This window comes from Panthera onca, chromosome A2 (genome assembly GCF_046562875.1).
Source record: "Panthera onca isolate mPanOnc1 chromosome A2, mPanOnc1 haplotype 2, whole genome shotgun sequence".
In the NCBI taxonomy this organism is placed as follows: domain Eukaryota; kingdom Metazoa; phylum Chordata; class Mammalia; order Carnivora; family Felidae; genus Panthera; species Panthera onca.
In genome coordinates this window covers 25,840,915-25,858,512 of record NC_138340.1, presented here as the reverse complement: position 1 = coordinate 25,858,512, position 17,598 = coordinate 25,840,915, and the positions used below count along the sequence as shown (strand labels likewise).

Here is a 17,598-nt window from a genome sequence, read left to right as displayed (position 1 = left end):
AATAAATAAACATTTTAAAATAATAATAAAAAATAAAATGGCAGCTCTTTCTGCCCACAGGTCCTGTCCCCATGTTTTAATAAAATCACCTTTTGTGCACCTAAATAAATAAATATATTTTTTTTAATGTTTATTTATTTTTGAGACAGAGAGAGACAGAGCATGAATGGGGGAGGGTCAGAGAGAGGGAGACACAGAATCTGAAACGGGCTCCAGGCTCTGAGCTGTCAGCACAGAGCCCGACACGGGACTCGAACTCACGGACCGCGAGATCATGACCTGAGCCGAAGTCGGCCGCTTAACCGACTGAGCCACCCAGGTGCCCCAATAAAATTTAAAAATAAAAAATAAAACAGCCAACAGATAAGGGCGCCTAGATGGCTCAGTGGGCTAAGTGTCCGACTTCAACTAGGGTCATGATGTCATGGTTTTGTGAGTTCAAGCCCCACATCAGGCTCTCTGCTGTGAGCGCTAAACCCACTTCAGATCCTCTGTGTCCCTCTCTCTCTGCCCCTCCCCCACTCATACTGTCTCTCTCAAAAAACAAACATTAAAAAAAAATAGCCAACAGATAAAAACCATAAAGTCTGAATTCATGCAAACTTGCATGTGACAGCAAAATAAAATGGAAAATATAAGTAAAAATGTAAAACATAAATAAACATTATATTGCTTAAGGGCTTTACATAAATCAGATTTACCTAGCCGAACTCTGCACACGACCAGGAAATTCAAAATTCAAAAGCAAAAGATAGCTAGCAGGTTAAGTGAGTTGGATAACAGAATTAACTCCTACTATCAGATTATTACATAGTCATAAAACTGGAGCTATGACATTGATTCCAGAAAAGAGAGTACCCTTTCTAGCAAGTCTTTTTAAGTGACTGAACTTAAAAACTTGAAGAGTTTTTTTCCAACCTCAACATTCAGATACAAACACTCTATTTTGTTTTGGGGGAATAATATTTTGAAAGCAAGACTTAAATATCAGAATTCAATACTTTATAAGTGAAGCATAGCAGGTAATAGGTTATCAGTAGGCCTATAACAAAACAGTCATTTCAGAAAATAATTCTTAAAATTTATAATTTACTAGCACACCTAAACCTCTAAACTGGTAAAATGACAAAGCAATAATAACAAAAAGTAATAAAAGTAGGAAGGAATAATGACTAATTTTTACAACACAACCACATAATATTTGAAAGTGCTTTTTAATCACTTTCTCACACATTAACAGTTTACCTATTGTTATATCAGCTTTCCAAACAGTTGCAGCTAAAACAAAGGATAAAATTTTGATTCAATTCTCAAATCAGGTCACTGGTGAGGGAAGTGGGAGGGAAGAATTATTAAAAGTGAGTACAATAAACTTAACTGATGCTTATCTGAAAACTGCCTCCACACAACTGGCAATTATGAACCAAAAACTCAGCTTAGAGCATCAATTTAAAATGGTAAGACTAGCACTACCACATAAGGTTTATGTTTCAAAATGTTTTTCTACTGAAATTCTAATATATGTTCTATCACTTAACACCTGCCTCTGACTTGGACATTCACATGCATTATTTTCTTCATCATTATATTTGTAACTTCATTCATTTTTCATTTAAATATTAAATCTGTATTTCTGGGAATATCAGAAATGGTATTTAAGTGAATTTATTCCAGGGGCGCCTGGCTCAGTCAGTTAAGAGTCCGACTCTTGCTCTCAGCTCAGGTCATGATCCGACCATTGGTGAGATCCAGCCCAGGTTGGTGAGATCGAGCCCCTCGGATCTCTGCACTGACAACGTGGAGCCTGCTTGGGATTCTCTCTCTGACCTTCCTCTCCCCCTCCCTCAGAATAAGTAAACTTAAAAAATAAATACATAAATGGATTTATTCCAGAATTTAAAATGACTGACAAAAGAAATATACCTTAAAATGATGAATACAAGCACAATCTTTTCATGTGCCAAGAGAGAAGCAATCTTGAAAATAAGAGCTCATACCCTGGAACCTTTAAATCTTGTCTACTCACTATACCTATGAATCCAATCTTCACTTTCCAATCACCCTATTATGAAGTCAGCATATTAAAGCAGATGAGGGTTTTATAACCCACTGTAAAACATATCAGTTTAGTTATTAGAGTTACCTGGGAAGATTAAGGGGCAGTTTGGCTTTTTCCAAAGTTGCATGCAAATCCAAGATTCTTACTTCCAAGGTTTGTGCCTTGGTTCCCTCAATGTTTCTGTCCTACTGCTCCAGCAACCTTTGTACCTCTACAGCCTTCCTGAAATGGAACCTGATTTAGGTGAACTCTACCATTTAATAGAAACTATCTGGTCAATCCAGTAGTAGAGCTCCTTAACACACAACTGTCTCCTGACTACCTTTCTGGGCTGATGCCTTTTTATGTAGACCTTTTTGCACCCAGAACATCTGTTATCTTCTACCCTAAATCTTCAGGGTCTAGTTCAAGTCCCCCTTTTTAGACAAACAAGCCTTTACTACCTTAATCATACGGCTCTCTTAATTTCACTTAAAACTTTATTCTTTCCTAATTTGTTCATGGGAGTTAGTTTTGGCTTCCTAATTAAACTATAAGCTCCTCAAAGACTGAAGTAACATCTTTGTTTTTATGTTTTACTATGAACTGCTTCATGAATTTGTGTGTCATCCCTGTGCAGGGGCCATGCTAATCTTCTATCATTCTAATTTTAGTATATGAGCTGCCAAAGTGAGCATTTTTTAATTAAAAAAAATTTTTTTATGTTTATTTAAGCAATCTTTACATCCAACATGGGACTTGAACTCATGACCTTGAGATCAAGAGCTGCATGTTCCACCAACTCAACCAGCCAGGCACCCCTGAAGTAATATCTTAATACCTTCATCATGTCCCATTTGCCTAATGCAGAATATGCACTCTCTCACATGTTCCCTGATTGACTGACTAGATTCTCATCATATTACTCATTCAGCTCCTTTCATTTCAAATCTTCAAGTAAGGCAAACCAAGTATGCTACTGATTTTTATTGCTATTACCAGGGAAACTCTACAAACTAGGTAGTATTGGATAATGAATATTAATTATAAGACTATTTGAACTATTTTTACACACAACAATTCTGACACCAAATGCATGGTGTCTTCCAACACCACTCTCCAACTCTCTAATACAAGCCGGATGTCCTACAATTCCATTCTACACAATCTACCTGGAATTAATGTTGGATCCCATAAGTTAAGGGCTCAGTCCCACAAGATTGCATCCAGTTGAGATGCCAGTCAAAAGTCCCAAGTTGTTAGTGATGCTTCCAACCAATCAGCTATAAATTCAGAGGATTCCTAATTCACTCCTCAGTTTTGATAATTCATTAAAACGACTCGCAGTACTCAGGAAAGTGTTTTACTTACTATTACCGGTTTATCATAGAGGATACAACTCAGGAACAGCCAAATGGAAGAGATGGGCAAGGTATGGGGGAAGGGGCTTCTATGCCCCCTCTGTCCTGGTGAGCCACCCTCCCAGTACCTTGTAGTGTTTACCAAACCTAAAGGAGCTACATTGCCTCCCCTCTTGCCAGCAGTGCTCAACTACTCCAAAGACTTGATAGCTCTATTTTCTCCTTCCCAACTGCATTTCCCAGAAAACACCATTCTCTGTTAGGCTCTTCTGCCTCAAACACATACTATTCCCTTGGGCTGGAAAGCCCTGCCCTTTTTTTTTTAAGATCTTATTTTTAACTAATCTCTACACCCAATGTAGGGTTTGAATTTACAACCCCGAGATCAAGAGTCCCACGCTCTACCGAGCCAGCCAGGTGCCCTCAGAATGCCCTGCTCTTTCTTTTATCCAGCTAGCAAAACCCTACTCACTCTTCAAACAGCAATGTAAAACAACTTTCTCTATGAAGTCCTCTTCCTTCCTTCCACATTTTCTGCCCCCATTCTTGGGGGAAGGAACACATCACTCCCTTAGCTACTCAGAAACAATGATTAACAAATATTTCTATTGTTAGACTTATTTGTATTATATTTTTCAGTGCTACTTACTGGGCACTATACCACAATGCAAGCATTAAACAGTCAGATACTTGTTAAAGAATAGGAATGCATAATGGTCACAATCTAAGTTCAACTATAAGTGAATAATTTATTCTAGTCAAGACAACATCATTCATTCTAATAATCTTTTATCTACCCTCTATATGTCTGCATACCCAAAAGATTCACTGATGACACTCCTATGTTTACTGCAGTGTTATTTACAATAGCCAAGATATGGAAGCAACCCAAGTGTCCACTTGACAGATGAATAAAGAAGATGTAGTGTGTATACACACACACACACACACACACACACACACACACACACATATGCACACAGTGGAATATTACTCAGCCATAAAAAAAGAGAGAGATTTTGCCATCTGTGACAACATGGATAGACCTGAGGGTATTTTGCTAAGTGAAATAAGCCAGATAGAGAAAGACAAATAGTACATGATTCCACTTACATGTGGAACCAAAAAAAATAAATAAATAAAATAAATAAATAAATAAATAAATAAATGAATAAACAAACAAACAAAAAGCGGAAACAGACCCATATATACAGAGAGCAAACTGATGGTTGCCAGAGGGGAGGAATGTGGAGGGATGGGCAAAATGGATGAAGAGGAGTGGGAGACACAAGCTTCCAGTTATGGAATGAATAGTCACGCAGATAAAAGGTACAGCATAGGGAACATGGTATTGTAACAGCATTGTATGGTGACAGATGGTAATAGGAACGCTTGTGTTCAGCATAGCACAATATATAGAGCAGTACAATCACTATGTTGTACACCTGAAACTAATGCAACATTGTATGCAACTATACTTCAATTAAAAAAAGATTCACTGGTAAATAAATTACCTTACGCTTCCCAGATTCAGACTGGAGCTTTTAAACTGTATCTTTCCACCATTTCCCAACTCCCACATTAAGACCTTGATACTACAACTCGCCAGTAATATCAAAACTGTGCATATTAATAAACATTTCAATATTGGAAACCCTCTCCATCTACTAAAGTTTTTAGAACAAACGTCTACCAATAAGGTACACTAAGGAAGTAGTGACAAATATTAAGCTACATGGCACTTCAAAAGCAGCTCTGCTAATCCCACCCACATTTGAACAGTTGTTCTGCACTCTTCTACTTCCTACACCCTAATCTGTTTTCACTAAGCTATTACTCCATCTAACATTCTTTTTTTTTAGAAGAGCTTTTTTGAGATATAATTCATACGCCACACAATTCACTGATTTAAAGTATACATTTCGGAGTGGTGCAACCATCACCGCAATCAATTTCATAACATTTTCGTCATCTCAAAAAGAAACCCATACCATTTAGCAGTCACTCTCTGTATTAGTCAGGGTTCTTAAGAGAAACAGGACCAATAAATAGGATGTGTGTATATAAACAGAGAGATTTATTTCAAAGAATTGGTTCATGTGACTGTGTGGACTGTCAGGTCCGAAATCTGCAGGGCAGGCCAGCAGGCTAGAGACACAGGGAAGAGTTGCTATTGCAATCTTGAGTATGATGGTTCTATGAAGGCAGAATTCCTTCAGAAGAACCTCAGTTTTTTCTCTTAAGGGCTTCAACTAACTGAATGAGGCCAACCCACATTCTGAAGGATAATCTGCTTCACTCAATATCTACTGATTTAAATGCTAATCACATTTTAAAAGTACCTTCACAGCAATATCTAGACTGGTATTTGACTAAAAACTGGAAACTGTGGCCTAGCCAAGGTGACAAATAAAATTAACCATCACACTCCCTGTTACTCCCAAACCCTGGCAACCACTAATCTACTTTCTCTCTTTGGAATTGCCTATCCTACACATTTCATACAAATAGAATACAACATGTGGCCTTTTGTGTCCAGCTTCTTTCACTTAACATAGTGTTTCCAAGGTTCATCGATGCTGTACTATGTAGAAGTACATAATTCCACTTTACTGTTGAGTAACATTCCATTACATGGTATACCACATTTTATTTATCCATTCATCAGTTGATGGTAAATTTGGGTTCTTCCCACTTTTTTTTATTATTATGAATAATGCTACTATGAACATTCATACAAGATTTTGTATGGACATATGCTTTCATTACTCTTGGGTATATACATAGGAGTAGAATTGCTAGGTTAGATGGCAACTCTATAACATTCCGTTTTACCATGCAAACTGTTTGAAAAAATTCAAAACTACAAATTTTGTTTACTCTACAAGCGTAACTACCATTCCTATACTGGTAACATACAGCATGATCTTGTTTTCCAGACCTTAATTTTTGAAACAGAAGGAACTTTATAACTAGCATCTAATACTATAGTTAATATTTCAAGAAACAATAAAAAAACAAAATAGTCATTTTTTCTGTAATAGATTTACTTATGGGGGGGGGTCATACATACACATATACACACACATTCTATTTAAATTTTTTTTAATGTTTATTTTATTCATTTCTGAGACAGAGACAGAGCATGAGTGGGGGAGGGACAGAAAGAGAAAGGGAGACACAGAATCAGAAGCACGCTCCAGGCTCTGAGCTGTCAGCACAGAGCCCAACGCAGGGCTCGAACTCATAAACCGTGAGATCATGACCTGAGACGAAGTCAGTCACTCAACCGACTGAGCCACCCAGGTGTGCCCCCACACACATTCTATTTAAAACACAACCTCCTGGGGCGCCTGGGTGGCTCAGTCAGTTGGGCATCTAACCTCGACTCAGGTCATGATCTCGCAGTTCACAGGTTCAAGCCCCGCGTCAGGCTCTAGGCTGACAGCTCGGAGCATGGAGCCGGCTTCAGATTCCGTATCTCCCTCTCCCTTTGCCCCTCCCCTGCTCACGCTCTCTCTCTTTCTCAAAAATAAATAAACATTGAAAAAAAATTGTTTTAATAAATAAAACACAACCTCCAAACATACTAAACTTAGAAATTATCTGATGTAAAAAAAAAAAGTATCATTTTTTTGTTTATTATAGTATCTGAACAGTGATACTCCAGTATCCTTGCACATAAAGAGTTGTTTTTATTCAATATGTAAAATATTAAGTGATTAATAAATACTGTTTGAGGAACTAATCTTCAATTAAAACTCTAAACTGATGGGGACACTTGGGTGACTCAGTCAGTTAAGTGTCCAACTTCAGCTCAGGTCATGACCTCAAGGTTCGTGGGTTCAAGCCCCGCATCAGGCTCTGTGCTGACAACTCGGAGCCTGGAGCCTGCTTCAGATTTGGTGTCTCCCTCTCTCTCTGCCCCTCCCCCCCAAAAAAATAAACATGAAAAAAAAATACTAAACAGATTTACTATCAAAATATCTAAGAGTTAATAGACAATAAGGTTTTTATTTAATGCATTTTTTTTCTTCTGATCTATTTTTCACTAACAGGCTGGTGATGAGATTAATGATGAAGAGCGCTGAGGTAGCAAGCAACAGAGTGGTCGAAAGTGCACATTCTACAATCAGATGACTGGGGTCTGAATCCTGACTCTACTACCATCTTTGTTACCCTGAACAAATTCCTTCACCTCTCTGAACCTCAGTTTTCTCATCTGTAAACAGGATAATAATACTACCTACTTCAGAAGTTTGTTGTGAGGATTAAATGAGATAATACATATAACTCTTAGCACACCACCTGGTAAATACTCAATAAATGATAGCTATCACTTTTACAGAAGTCTGGATGCTGGTCAGAACTCAGAGCATTTAACATATTTCAGATAAGCCTACCACAATTCACTTAATATCATCAGCTAAAAAGTACATTTTTAAAAAACATTTCTTTTGAGAGAGTGCACGTGCGCATGGGTAGAAGAAAGACGGGTGGTGGGGAGTCCCAAGCAGGCTCCATGAGCCCGACACGGGGCTCGATCCCACAAACCACGAGATCACGACCTGAGCCAAAATCAAGAGTCAGAAGCTTAACTGACTGAGCCACCTATAGGTGCCCCAAAAGTATATTTTAAATTATCATCCAATCACTTATGAAAAAAGTAACAGAAAACTATGTTTCTTTACCTACATACCCAAGTAGGTTAATACACAGAAAAAAGTTTTGAAAATTATATACCAAACTAATAATAACAGTTACTTCTGTAGTAGGGAAGGAGGATGGGAGGTACCTATGTTCAGGAGGACATATATATTCTCTATATAGATTCCTATTGCTTGAATTTTTGAGAATGTATTCCTGATATTTGCATAAGTAAAAAATAAGAAGTAACAGCTTAAAAGTCCATATTGGAAATTCATTCTGCTTGGCTCAGCCAGAAAAAATCAGTAGTTATAAATGTAGACAAACCTATAAGCCTGAAAGTACTGACAAAACCTTAATACAAGTAAATAAGAAAACAAAGTTTCTTACAGCTTTAAATTAAAATCTAACCCAAATTAAATAATTGACAAAGAATACAGTACTAATCACCAAAAACTTCCATGTTTTCAAATGCCTATACAAACTTTTCAACTTTTCTTCTTTATACCTATCAGCCACACTCCTTAAGGATAAAAGATTTACATGGGAGGCAAGTTTTTCCAAGGCTGTTTCAGTTATTTGCATAAACACCCAAATCCAAATCAGTTGCCTGAATGCAAACCTAAGAAAAAATATATTTACTGCTGGAAGTAATAGAGGTATGTTTAAAAAATACCAGCTGACTCAGAGAAATAATTAACTCAGGTTCACACAGTCTTTGAAAGTCTTGTCATATGATACGATTTCAGTTATGCTCCCAGAAAATTATAACTTAGCCTATTTTTCAAGAGAGCAAAAGGCAAATTTTCATTATAATAACTGTTCAGTCCATAAGATAGTTTAGAATAAATGTCTAGCAGTTGGCTTTCATTTCGGGGGGGGGGGGGGGGGGGGGGCTGAGGGGAGTAGAGTAGAATGCAGATTCTGGTCCCAACTCCCATAGTTACTAATAGATGACCTTGTACCAGTAACCTCTAAACATCCAACTCCTTTAGGATAAAATGCACCCAGCCTGTAGCTGCTCTACCTACCTCCTAGATACGTGTAAGAGTGTTACACATATCAAGTGAAATAAGAAAGTACTCTGACTATAAAATCCTCAAAACAAAAGTAGTATTTTGCATGAGAATGGATATGTATGTAATACCTCAAAATTAATATCACCAAACACAAGATTATCTATGGTCCCAAAACGCTTAGCAAAGCATCTTGCACACTGCAAATTCTCAATAAGGAATGATTTATACAAAGACTACCTATTGGTAATTGAGTCCATGATCTCAAATTAGGAACTAACTCAAATGACCTTCTGCCCTTTGACCCCCCTCAGGGTTTGTAGAAGTACAGACTGCTCCATTGTTCAGACATCACTCATTCAAACATTTGTGTAGTGCCTATCCCCTTGTTCTCAAGAGCTCACATCTGGCAGGGCAACAGCACATTTGCATTATAGTTATTTTGTTGTCTGTGTCCCATAATGAAATTATATACAAAGTTCTATGGAAGTGTAAAGGAAGCAGCAATTAATTCTTTAGTCAGTGGGAGTTAGGGAAGGTTTCACATTGGAACTGGGCCTCGAGGGATGAAGGGGAAAGGTCATTCTGGAAGACAAAACAGCAAAGAAGGCACTTGTTCTAGGAACAGTGAGCACTGTCACACAGCTACTGCACAGAGTTTGGGGCAAAGGGAAAAAAAGAGTAAGAGAAGATGGAGCTGGAAAAAGGAGAAATGAGAGAGATTTTGAATGGGTTTGTACATCAAGTTAAAAATTAACAGGGCAGCAATTAAGAATTTTGAGGAGACTTGTAAACTGTTCATTCATTTGTAGTGGCAGAGAGAGAAGCACCAGCAGGAGAATCCTTAGAACATTTCCGCAGCTAACAAATGCCATCATTTTTCTTGATTTAAGTAACTGACATAGATTAAGAACCAATCTCAGTCTTTTCACTTAAAAGTCTAAATGACAGACACTCTCCTCCCTATTTACCAAAGAGAATAGATACTAAGCTCTAACATAAATACCACTTGAAAAAAACAAATAGGAGCCTGAGAAGGCAAAGAGTAGATTCAACCTAAGAAGTAAAGTCAAATACCTAAGCAGGAAAAAAAAAAAAAAAAAAAGGTTTCAAGTATATACACCACCCATATTTTTAACAGCTTGGATAGATAAAATGTTTCATTAATTTTCCACTATTGTGAAAAGTGTGAAATGAATCTGTTTTGGATATACAACTTGGCCTTCTAAACATGTTTACATCAACGTGTCTTAAACATAACATTGGTTGATTATAACGCTTTCTCACAAAAACCAGCACCTCTTAATGACATTTTTACTTCTATCAACAAAAAAATCTGGTAAAGCAATACACAAACAAATAAAATCAATGATCTGATATTTTCCAAAAGCTGAGGCCAGGATCTCTGCTGTCATATTTAGATGCGGGGAAGAAGAAATTATCTTGGCTATCAAATTCTGGAGATTCTTCTCTTTCAATGGCTTCCTTGCAATGTCCTTGGAATGTGACATATCACACCTGCTTTTATGCCTTTACTTCAGTAATTCTTCTCACCCAAAACTCCTTCTCCTGGTATTTACATCCGTTATTTACATCTGCCTTACTTTAAGTCCTAAGGTCTATCTCAAATTGTTATCTCATCCATGAATCATCCCTAAAATCTCCAGAACTTACAGAACCTCTCTTTTTGCTCAAGTCGTAATAGGCAAGAATAATATATTTGTCTTTTCTCACTTTCTGGCATTTAATCATTTTTATTCCTACTGTGAGCCTGGTCTATGCCCTTACAAAATGACATCATATCTAAACTGTTACAAAGCCTTGGAATAGCAGAGAAGTTAAGAGCTTGGGTTCTAGACTCTCTAGAGTTAAGAGTCCAAATGCCTACATTCGAATCCTGGCTCTACCATTTAATAGCTATGTGAATTTAGGCAAATTAATCTAATCTAATCTTTCTGTGCCTTAATTTCCTCAAAGGTTAACATGGGAAAAATAAGCACCTATCTTAAATTGTTATTTAAGGATTAACTGTTAACATGTAAAGCAGTTAGAACAGGACATGGTACATAGTTAGTGCACAACAAGTGTTAATTAAGCAGTTACCCATTTGCCCTTGCTCCAGGCCTCCCTACATATTGTTGTTGTATCACTTTTAAATGGTGGTTCCGTTATGTCAGCGCACAGAACTTTCCCTGGTCTCCCACAGTGCATGGATCCATGCCCTTGGTAATTAAGGTACTCCACAACTATCTACTCAGCTTCAGTTACTCAGCATCTACTTTATACAAAATAAGAGACAGATATAAGGCAGACACACCCTCTGTTTCATGGTCTGACAACTAAGTATAAAAAAGAGATACAAACATAAAACATCACACAGAATGGATGTTCACCCATAGCTACTCTCCAAAAACACTCTCGAATCCAACAAAATCGATTTCATCAGTGATGGGAAGATGTCAAACTCATTCAAAATTATCTGCTTTTGTCTGTTTTATTTTACTCTCATCTCCTCAAAACACACAAAAACCACCCAAAAAAGGATACCTTTTCTTAGTGTGTAACTATCCACCCCGATTTTAAAGTCGAATTAAAACACCATCACTCTTGCCACTTAAACTTATTTAATACTATCTTGTCTCAATCAACTATTCTCAAAGTGTATAGTCACCCTCTCTATCTAAAACATAGGTTCCTAGAAAGGAGTAACAATCTCTTCCCAGTTTTTGTCGTTTTCTTCCCTCTCATCACTAACACAGATCATGATAGAACAGGTGCTCAAAAATATGCATAGAATTTAAGTAAAAAAGTGAAACTGGAAGTAGAATACCCCTACTACTACCACTTATTACTAATTACTAAGTAAACTAGAGTTAAGAGTGGAAATAGACTACTGTATCAACCACTAGACTATCACTTGTCCATAAAGCCTCAAATCAAGTGGGACCACCGAAATCACGAGGTAGTCCACTCACTATCCCTTCTATGTAACCACCACATGGAGAGATTTGCTTCTTCAGTGGTACCTTGGAACAATGGAAGGATTAAAAACATTCCATTATCTGCCACCTTATTTCAAGAGCCTGACCTCCAAAAAGAAGTGAAGGATGTACACAGGGCCAGCATCCAAGCAGGGCAAAAACCAACTGCTATACCCCTAAGTAGATGATTTGGGAAAACTTATTAAATTCCACTTTGTCACAAAGCTGTTGCTCTCCAACAAGCAGGTTTTAAGTACCATAACACATTCCACACACTTAGCATTAAAAAAGTATCACCTAGGGGCATCTGGGTGGCTCAGTCGATTAAGGGACCGATACTCGATTTCGGCTCAGGTCACGATCTCACAGTTCATGGGATTGAGCCCAACATCAGGCTCACACACTCTCTCTCAAAATACATAAATAAATAAACATTTTTTAAAAAAGCATCACCTAGATTTCCATGTGCCTATGTTTTCCAAATTTTCTACAACGAACATGTATTACTTGAATAATCAGAAGGCTGTGTGTTTATTACTTTTTCCAGCTCTTTATTTTTGAGAGAGAGAGAGAGAGAGAGCATGCAGGGAGGGGCAGAGAGAAAGGGAAAGAAACCGAATCCCAACCAGGCCCCGCACTGTCAGCACCAAGCGTGATGCAGGGCTCAAACCTACAAACAGTGAGATCATGATCTGAGCCAAAATCAAGAGTCAGATGCTTAACTGACTGAGCCACCCAAATGCCCCATTACTTCCTCCAGCTTTTCATGGGTCTCCCTTAATGGCCAGTGCCAAATGCAAAAGTCACGAGGTAAAAGTCAACCAAAGGGCATATTACTCCAATTTTCCACCTCCCGGGGTAAGTGCCAATTTGAACAAAGTTCTCAACTTCATTTGTTTCAATTTTAAAAATTATTTCTACATATGCCATCACATGAAAGAAAAACAATTGTCATTACCTTCCTAAGACTCCACAGCAATACAGCAAATTGCAAAGAGCTGCCTAAATGATTCCCTGTTTCCCCACCTTAAACACCCTCCTCCCTAAGTACTGATCTCTTAATAAGGACCCAAAAAGGTGCTCAGTAATTTACATGATTATCTCAATCCTCAAAACAATAGTAGGTACCATTATTATCCCCAGGAGACAAAACTAAAGTTTGAAGACATTTGAAAAATAAAAACTTGGGGGTGCCTGGGTGACTCAGTTGGTTAAACGTCTGACTCTTGATTCTGGCTCAGGTCATGATCTCACGGTTTGAAAGTTCGAGCCCCATGTCAGGCTCTGTGCTGACAGCATGGAGTCTACTTAAAATTCTCTCTCTCTTCCCTTTCCCAGCTCATGTTCGTTCTCGTTCTCTCCCTTTCTCTCTCTCTCTCTCTTCCCCCCCAAAAAATAAAATAAAATAAAATAAAATAAAATAAAATAAAATAAAATAAAATAAAATAAAATAAAAATACAAACTTGCCTAAGGTGATGCTTGCAGAAGGAGGGGATTCTGGTGTTGTACAAAGAAATTTGCTGGGAATATATATTAGGCTCAGTGACTTTTGTTAGGAGAAATCCTCAAACAGGAAATTTCACACGTAGAAAACAATAAGTAATATTTGGTCGAACTATGGGTTTTCTTTGGACTTGTGTATCTCAGGATATCTGGCACATAATAGGTGCTCAATAAAAACATGTCTGTTCAAACCTAAAATTTAAATAATTCATAAAACAATTTGATCACATGGCAAAATCCGACAGGCTATTTGCTTTAACTAAATTAGTTTGTACAACAATCAATAATTATATCTATGCCTAAAGTAATGACTTCATGTCCTGAAGTGTTTCTAGCTAAAGCAGAAAAAAAGTGAAAATGGAAATAAGCTATACATCTTTTAAAGTTTTTTCTAATTACAAATTCCATTAAAAATTTTAACGTCATCTCAATTTATACAATACTCACTATTGATCTATCCTTAGCCATCTTAAAATAACCCATTGTGAGGGTTTTAGTATAGCCATGAAACACACTGTTCATATAACCACTATTTTTTAAATAAGTAATAGAAAAAATCTGAGTCTCCTTTGAATAGTGTATCAAAGAAGGTGCATTTGCAGATTATGTACTTTAAGGAAACCTGTTATCTGATTAAGTTGGACCTTAGCTTAGACAAAAAGGTAAAGCTGATTAAGTTAGGACACTAGCAGTTAACTGATGTTTGAATTTGATAGCTGGAAAGATGAGTTTTGTGAACACTCACTTTAAATGCTTATGGGTAATCCATGAAGTCTTTTAGGCATCCAAATTTTAGTTTCCAGGGAGAAAAAAAGGGTCTGTTCCATAGGTAAATGAACATCTGGTGTTATACAGAAAAATTAACATATTTTTCAGTTCTCATCCTACACACAGAGTAGGGCATAGGTATTATGCAAGCACAATCTTCTCCTCCTTTCTTTAAAAAATGATTTATATAATAATTCCTTAATTCAGTAGCAACAGAAATAATGTTTTCTCTCTTTTTTTTTTGTTTTGTTTTGTTTTGTTTTTTAGGCTCAGGCTTCTTTCATTCCAAAACCCTACTCTTCAAGACTTAAATTCTTCTTTTAAAAAAGACCTAATCATTTAACTCAGAAAGAGCAAAAAGTCAGGAGGTGAAACCCAAGGTATTCCTATTAGTCTTACATAACTTACTCTAAGTTGGAACTGATACAATAGCTTAACTAAAACCTGAGGTATAAGGACAAAAATCAGTTCTTTAGTATATTCTCCACACGCATAAAGAGTTTTAAAAATTAAAAAGGCCTTATTTTTTTTCTTGCATTCTTAAAATATAAGCACCCACTACAGAATAAATTAGGGCACCAATATAAAATGCAAAAGAGTCACACTTAAAATAAAGAGCATTAAATTCATCCTATCACATCGAGGTAATGCAATTGACAGAACTGGGAAATAATTTCAAATAAATTAATTTCTTAACACTGATTTTTAAAAATCACCTCTGTAAGTATGCATTAAGTATTTTTTATAAGTTCTTGCAGGGAACATCAAAAAGTGATTTTCAAAAGCAATATATGCATGTTCATCCATCTTGCAAACAAAACTGAAAATGTAAAGTTACAGTTATTAGTGCTTAAATGAAATTAGCTTTTAAAATTGCAAATTACTCGTTCATGGGTAAATATGTATCAAATCTTTCAAAAATGTAAATTTACACAAACAACTGTCCTTACTAGGAAGACCCTGATCTGCACTCAATTAAAAGCTATGTGTTAACTACATCTCACCACTGAGACACCTGAGCCTCAGTGTAATACCAGCCACAGATTCCCTGCATTGCTTTGGAAACTGCTGCTTGCTTACTAAAGCACTGAACCGCAAATTCGCCTTTCTAAAAAGACTGGAAGCAAGAAGCCAAGTTTCACTATCTAGTTTTCCGAAATGAATTAGGGTTTGCGATTTCACTGGGAATGACCACATTATCAAGATGCCATCGCCCTCCCGAGGCATTTAATTACAGTACCTTCTCTGTTTCCATTCAACCACCTCAACTAAACTTCCAATAGAATCAGACACACAAAAAGTTGCTTCCATGGCCTTGCTGAAAGTCTCCTCTGGGTGCAACGCTGGGATCCTGCATATATTACGCAGAAAGGGCAAAGGGAAACGAAAAGTAAAGATTGTTAGATAACGTGGTGACATTACCTTGCCCGTCTTGTGATCAAACCAGACGAGAGCGTGGTTCCTTGACAGCACTTTGCAATCAAAGGTAGCATTATTCTGAGCTGGTCGACAGCGGGCCACGGAGCGGCCGATTTTAATAGGTTCGTCCAGGTAGACATGGCGCTCCTGAAATGGGTGCGAGTTCGGGCGGCAAGTGAAGATGGCCAAGGCTGACGGCATCGAGGACAGACTGGGGTGTCTCTCCTACCAAGGGACAAAGAGGAGTTCCACCGGATCCGGACTGCCCTTCACAAGCTTATACCCCTATCCCCCCCAAAATTTTAAATTAAAACAAACTGCGCATTGTCTAAGCATAACCAGTGAACATCAACAACTCTTCACTTGAGTGGGAAGACAAGCCAGCGCAAGCCCCATCACCTCCTTTAAAACCCAGCAGCGCCCTGATCAGACAAAGTCCCCGACTGGCAGCTTTCAGTCCATCCTCTTCCCTGGGAAGAAAAGGCTCAAACATCGGTCAGCTCCGGCTAAGAAAACTCCTGGAAGACAGTTCAGGGACTGGAGGTATCCAAGCAGATGAGTCACACACCAATTCTTGTGTTTTGTTTGGGATCGCGGCCGCTTTTCCCCCTCGGTGGCGGAAATGTTGCAGCACTGCAGCATGAAGGAAGGGTCGGTTCCGTGCGGCCAGGAAGGTCCTTTTGGGCCGAAGGAAGGTGTAGCCGAGCACCTCTGGGCAGCCACCGCCCGTCTTCGAGGGCCTCGAGAGTGGAAGGGCAGGGGCGAGGGGGTCGGTGAGGGGGTCTAGACGGCCAGCGGGACAGTCTGCATTGCTCTTGCTGCACGGAGGCCACCCGGGAGGTGGCACGGGGTCCCTGGCACGAGCCGAGGCAGCGGTGGCTGGGGTCCTTGGCTCGAGGAACGGGGACAGGCAGAGGCGCGGGCAGCGGCCGAGTGGGGACTCCCGGGCACCTGGCGGGCGTCCCCGCGCCCAGGGCGGGGATCCGGCTCGGCAGGCCGGTGCGGACCGAGCGAGGCGCAACCCCGGGGAGGCTTGGGGGGTCTCGGCCCGCAGGAAGTTGGTCCCTGGACGTCTGAGCTCCTGGCTGCTGCTCAGCACACGGGCAGCCTTCCTTCAGGGTCGCCCCCACGAGGGTCGCATCTCAGGGACGGCAGCCGCAGCTCCCAGCGGACGAGGAGGTGGGGGAGGGAGGCTGGCCCGGAGATTGGGGGAGAGGCCTGGAGGCCCCGGGCTGGGTCCGCCGCAGCCTCCACCACTCGCGGCCGGTGGAACACGCTCAGGCTGTGCCCGACAAGGCAGGAAACTTTCCGACCTGGTGGGGAAAACATCAAAACAAACGGCCGTCAGGCGCCGGTGCCCGCCCGCCTCAGCCCGCACCCCCTTCAACCCGCCCCTTGCCAGTCCCCACGACTGGCCAAGACCTCGGCCGACCTCTCCGCGGACGAGCTGCGGGGATTTAGAGCCCGAACGCCACGACGGGTCCAGCCTCCCTCGCCGCCGCCACCACCGCCTCAGCTTACCTTGCCAGCGCCGGCCGCCATAGTGACTCTGACTGAAACCTACCCGGTGCACCGCCACGGGAACGCGCACCCTTCAAGGGCCCTCCTACCCCCTCTCCCGCGCCGTAGTCCAGGGTTGTCACGTGTTCGACGCCGTGGAAGCCATGATGGTCAAGGGCAGAGAAGAGGGCACGCTAATTTTTAAGGAGCCTCCAGGCGCCATGTTAGTTAAGGGCTGGAAGCTTCAAACCATGGGACAACCTTTATAACCATTTTGGTTAAGGGCAAGAGAAAATTTGACCTGTTGAAGGCTTTCCAAACAAAACGTGACAACTTCCTGCGTTACCATCTTGGTAAGAAGACA

At 39.6% G+C, this 17,598-nt stretch overlaps 1 protein-coding gene and 1 non-coding gene across 35 annotated transcripts in view; both read right to left on the bottom strand.

The window, feature by feature from the left end:
- SLMAP (sarcolemma associated protein) overlaps window positions 1-17,376 on the bottom strand; it is a 150,143-nt gene extending 132,767 nt beyond the window's left edge. For 31 of the 34 annotated variants that reach the window (XM_078442892.2, XM_078442889.2, XM_078442907.2 and 28 more), the window contains exons 1-2: window positions 17,256-17,376; window positions 15,738-17,047 (exon numbers count right to left, since the gene is read on the bottom strand). In XM_078442892.2, coding sequence (XP_078299018.1) covers window positions 15,738-15,935 — 198 coding nt within the window. In that variant the 5' untranslated portion in view covers window positions 15,936-17,047; window positions 17,256-17,376. Of the gene's footprint in view, window positions 1-15,555; window positions 15,692-15,737; window positions 17,048-17,166; window positions 17,190-17,255 lie in introns of those variants that run through there. The other 3 variants (XM_078442890.2, XM_078442923.2, XM_078442922.2) reach the window with 3 other exon arrangements.
- Window positions 2,634-2,736, bottom strand: LOC132679947 (U6 spliceosomal RNA). The gene has a single exon (XR_009610432.1). It is a non-coding gene; the product is annotated as a U6 spliceosomal RNA (small nuclear RNA).
- Window positions 17,377-17,598: the final 222 nt, after the last annotated feature.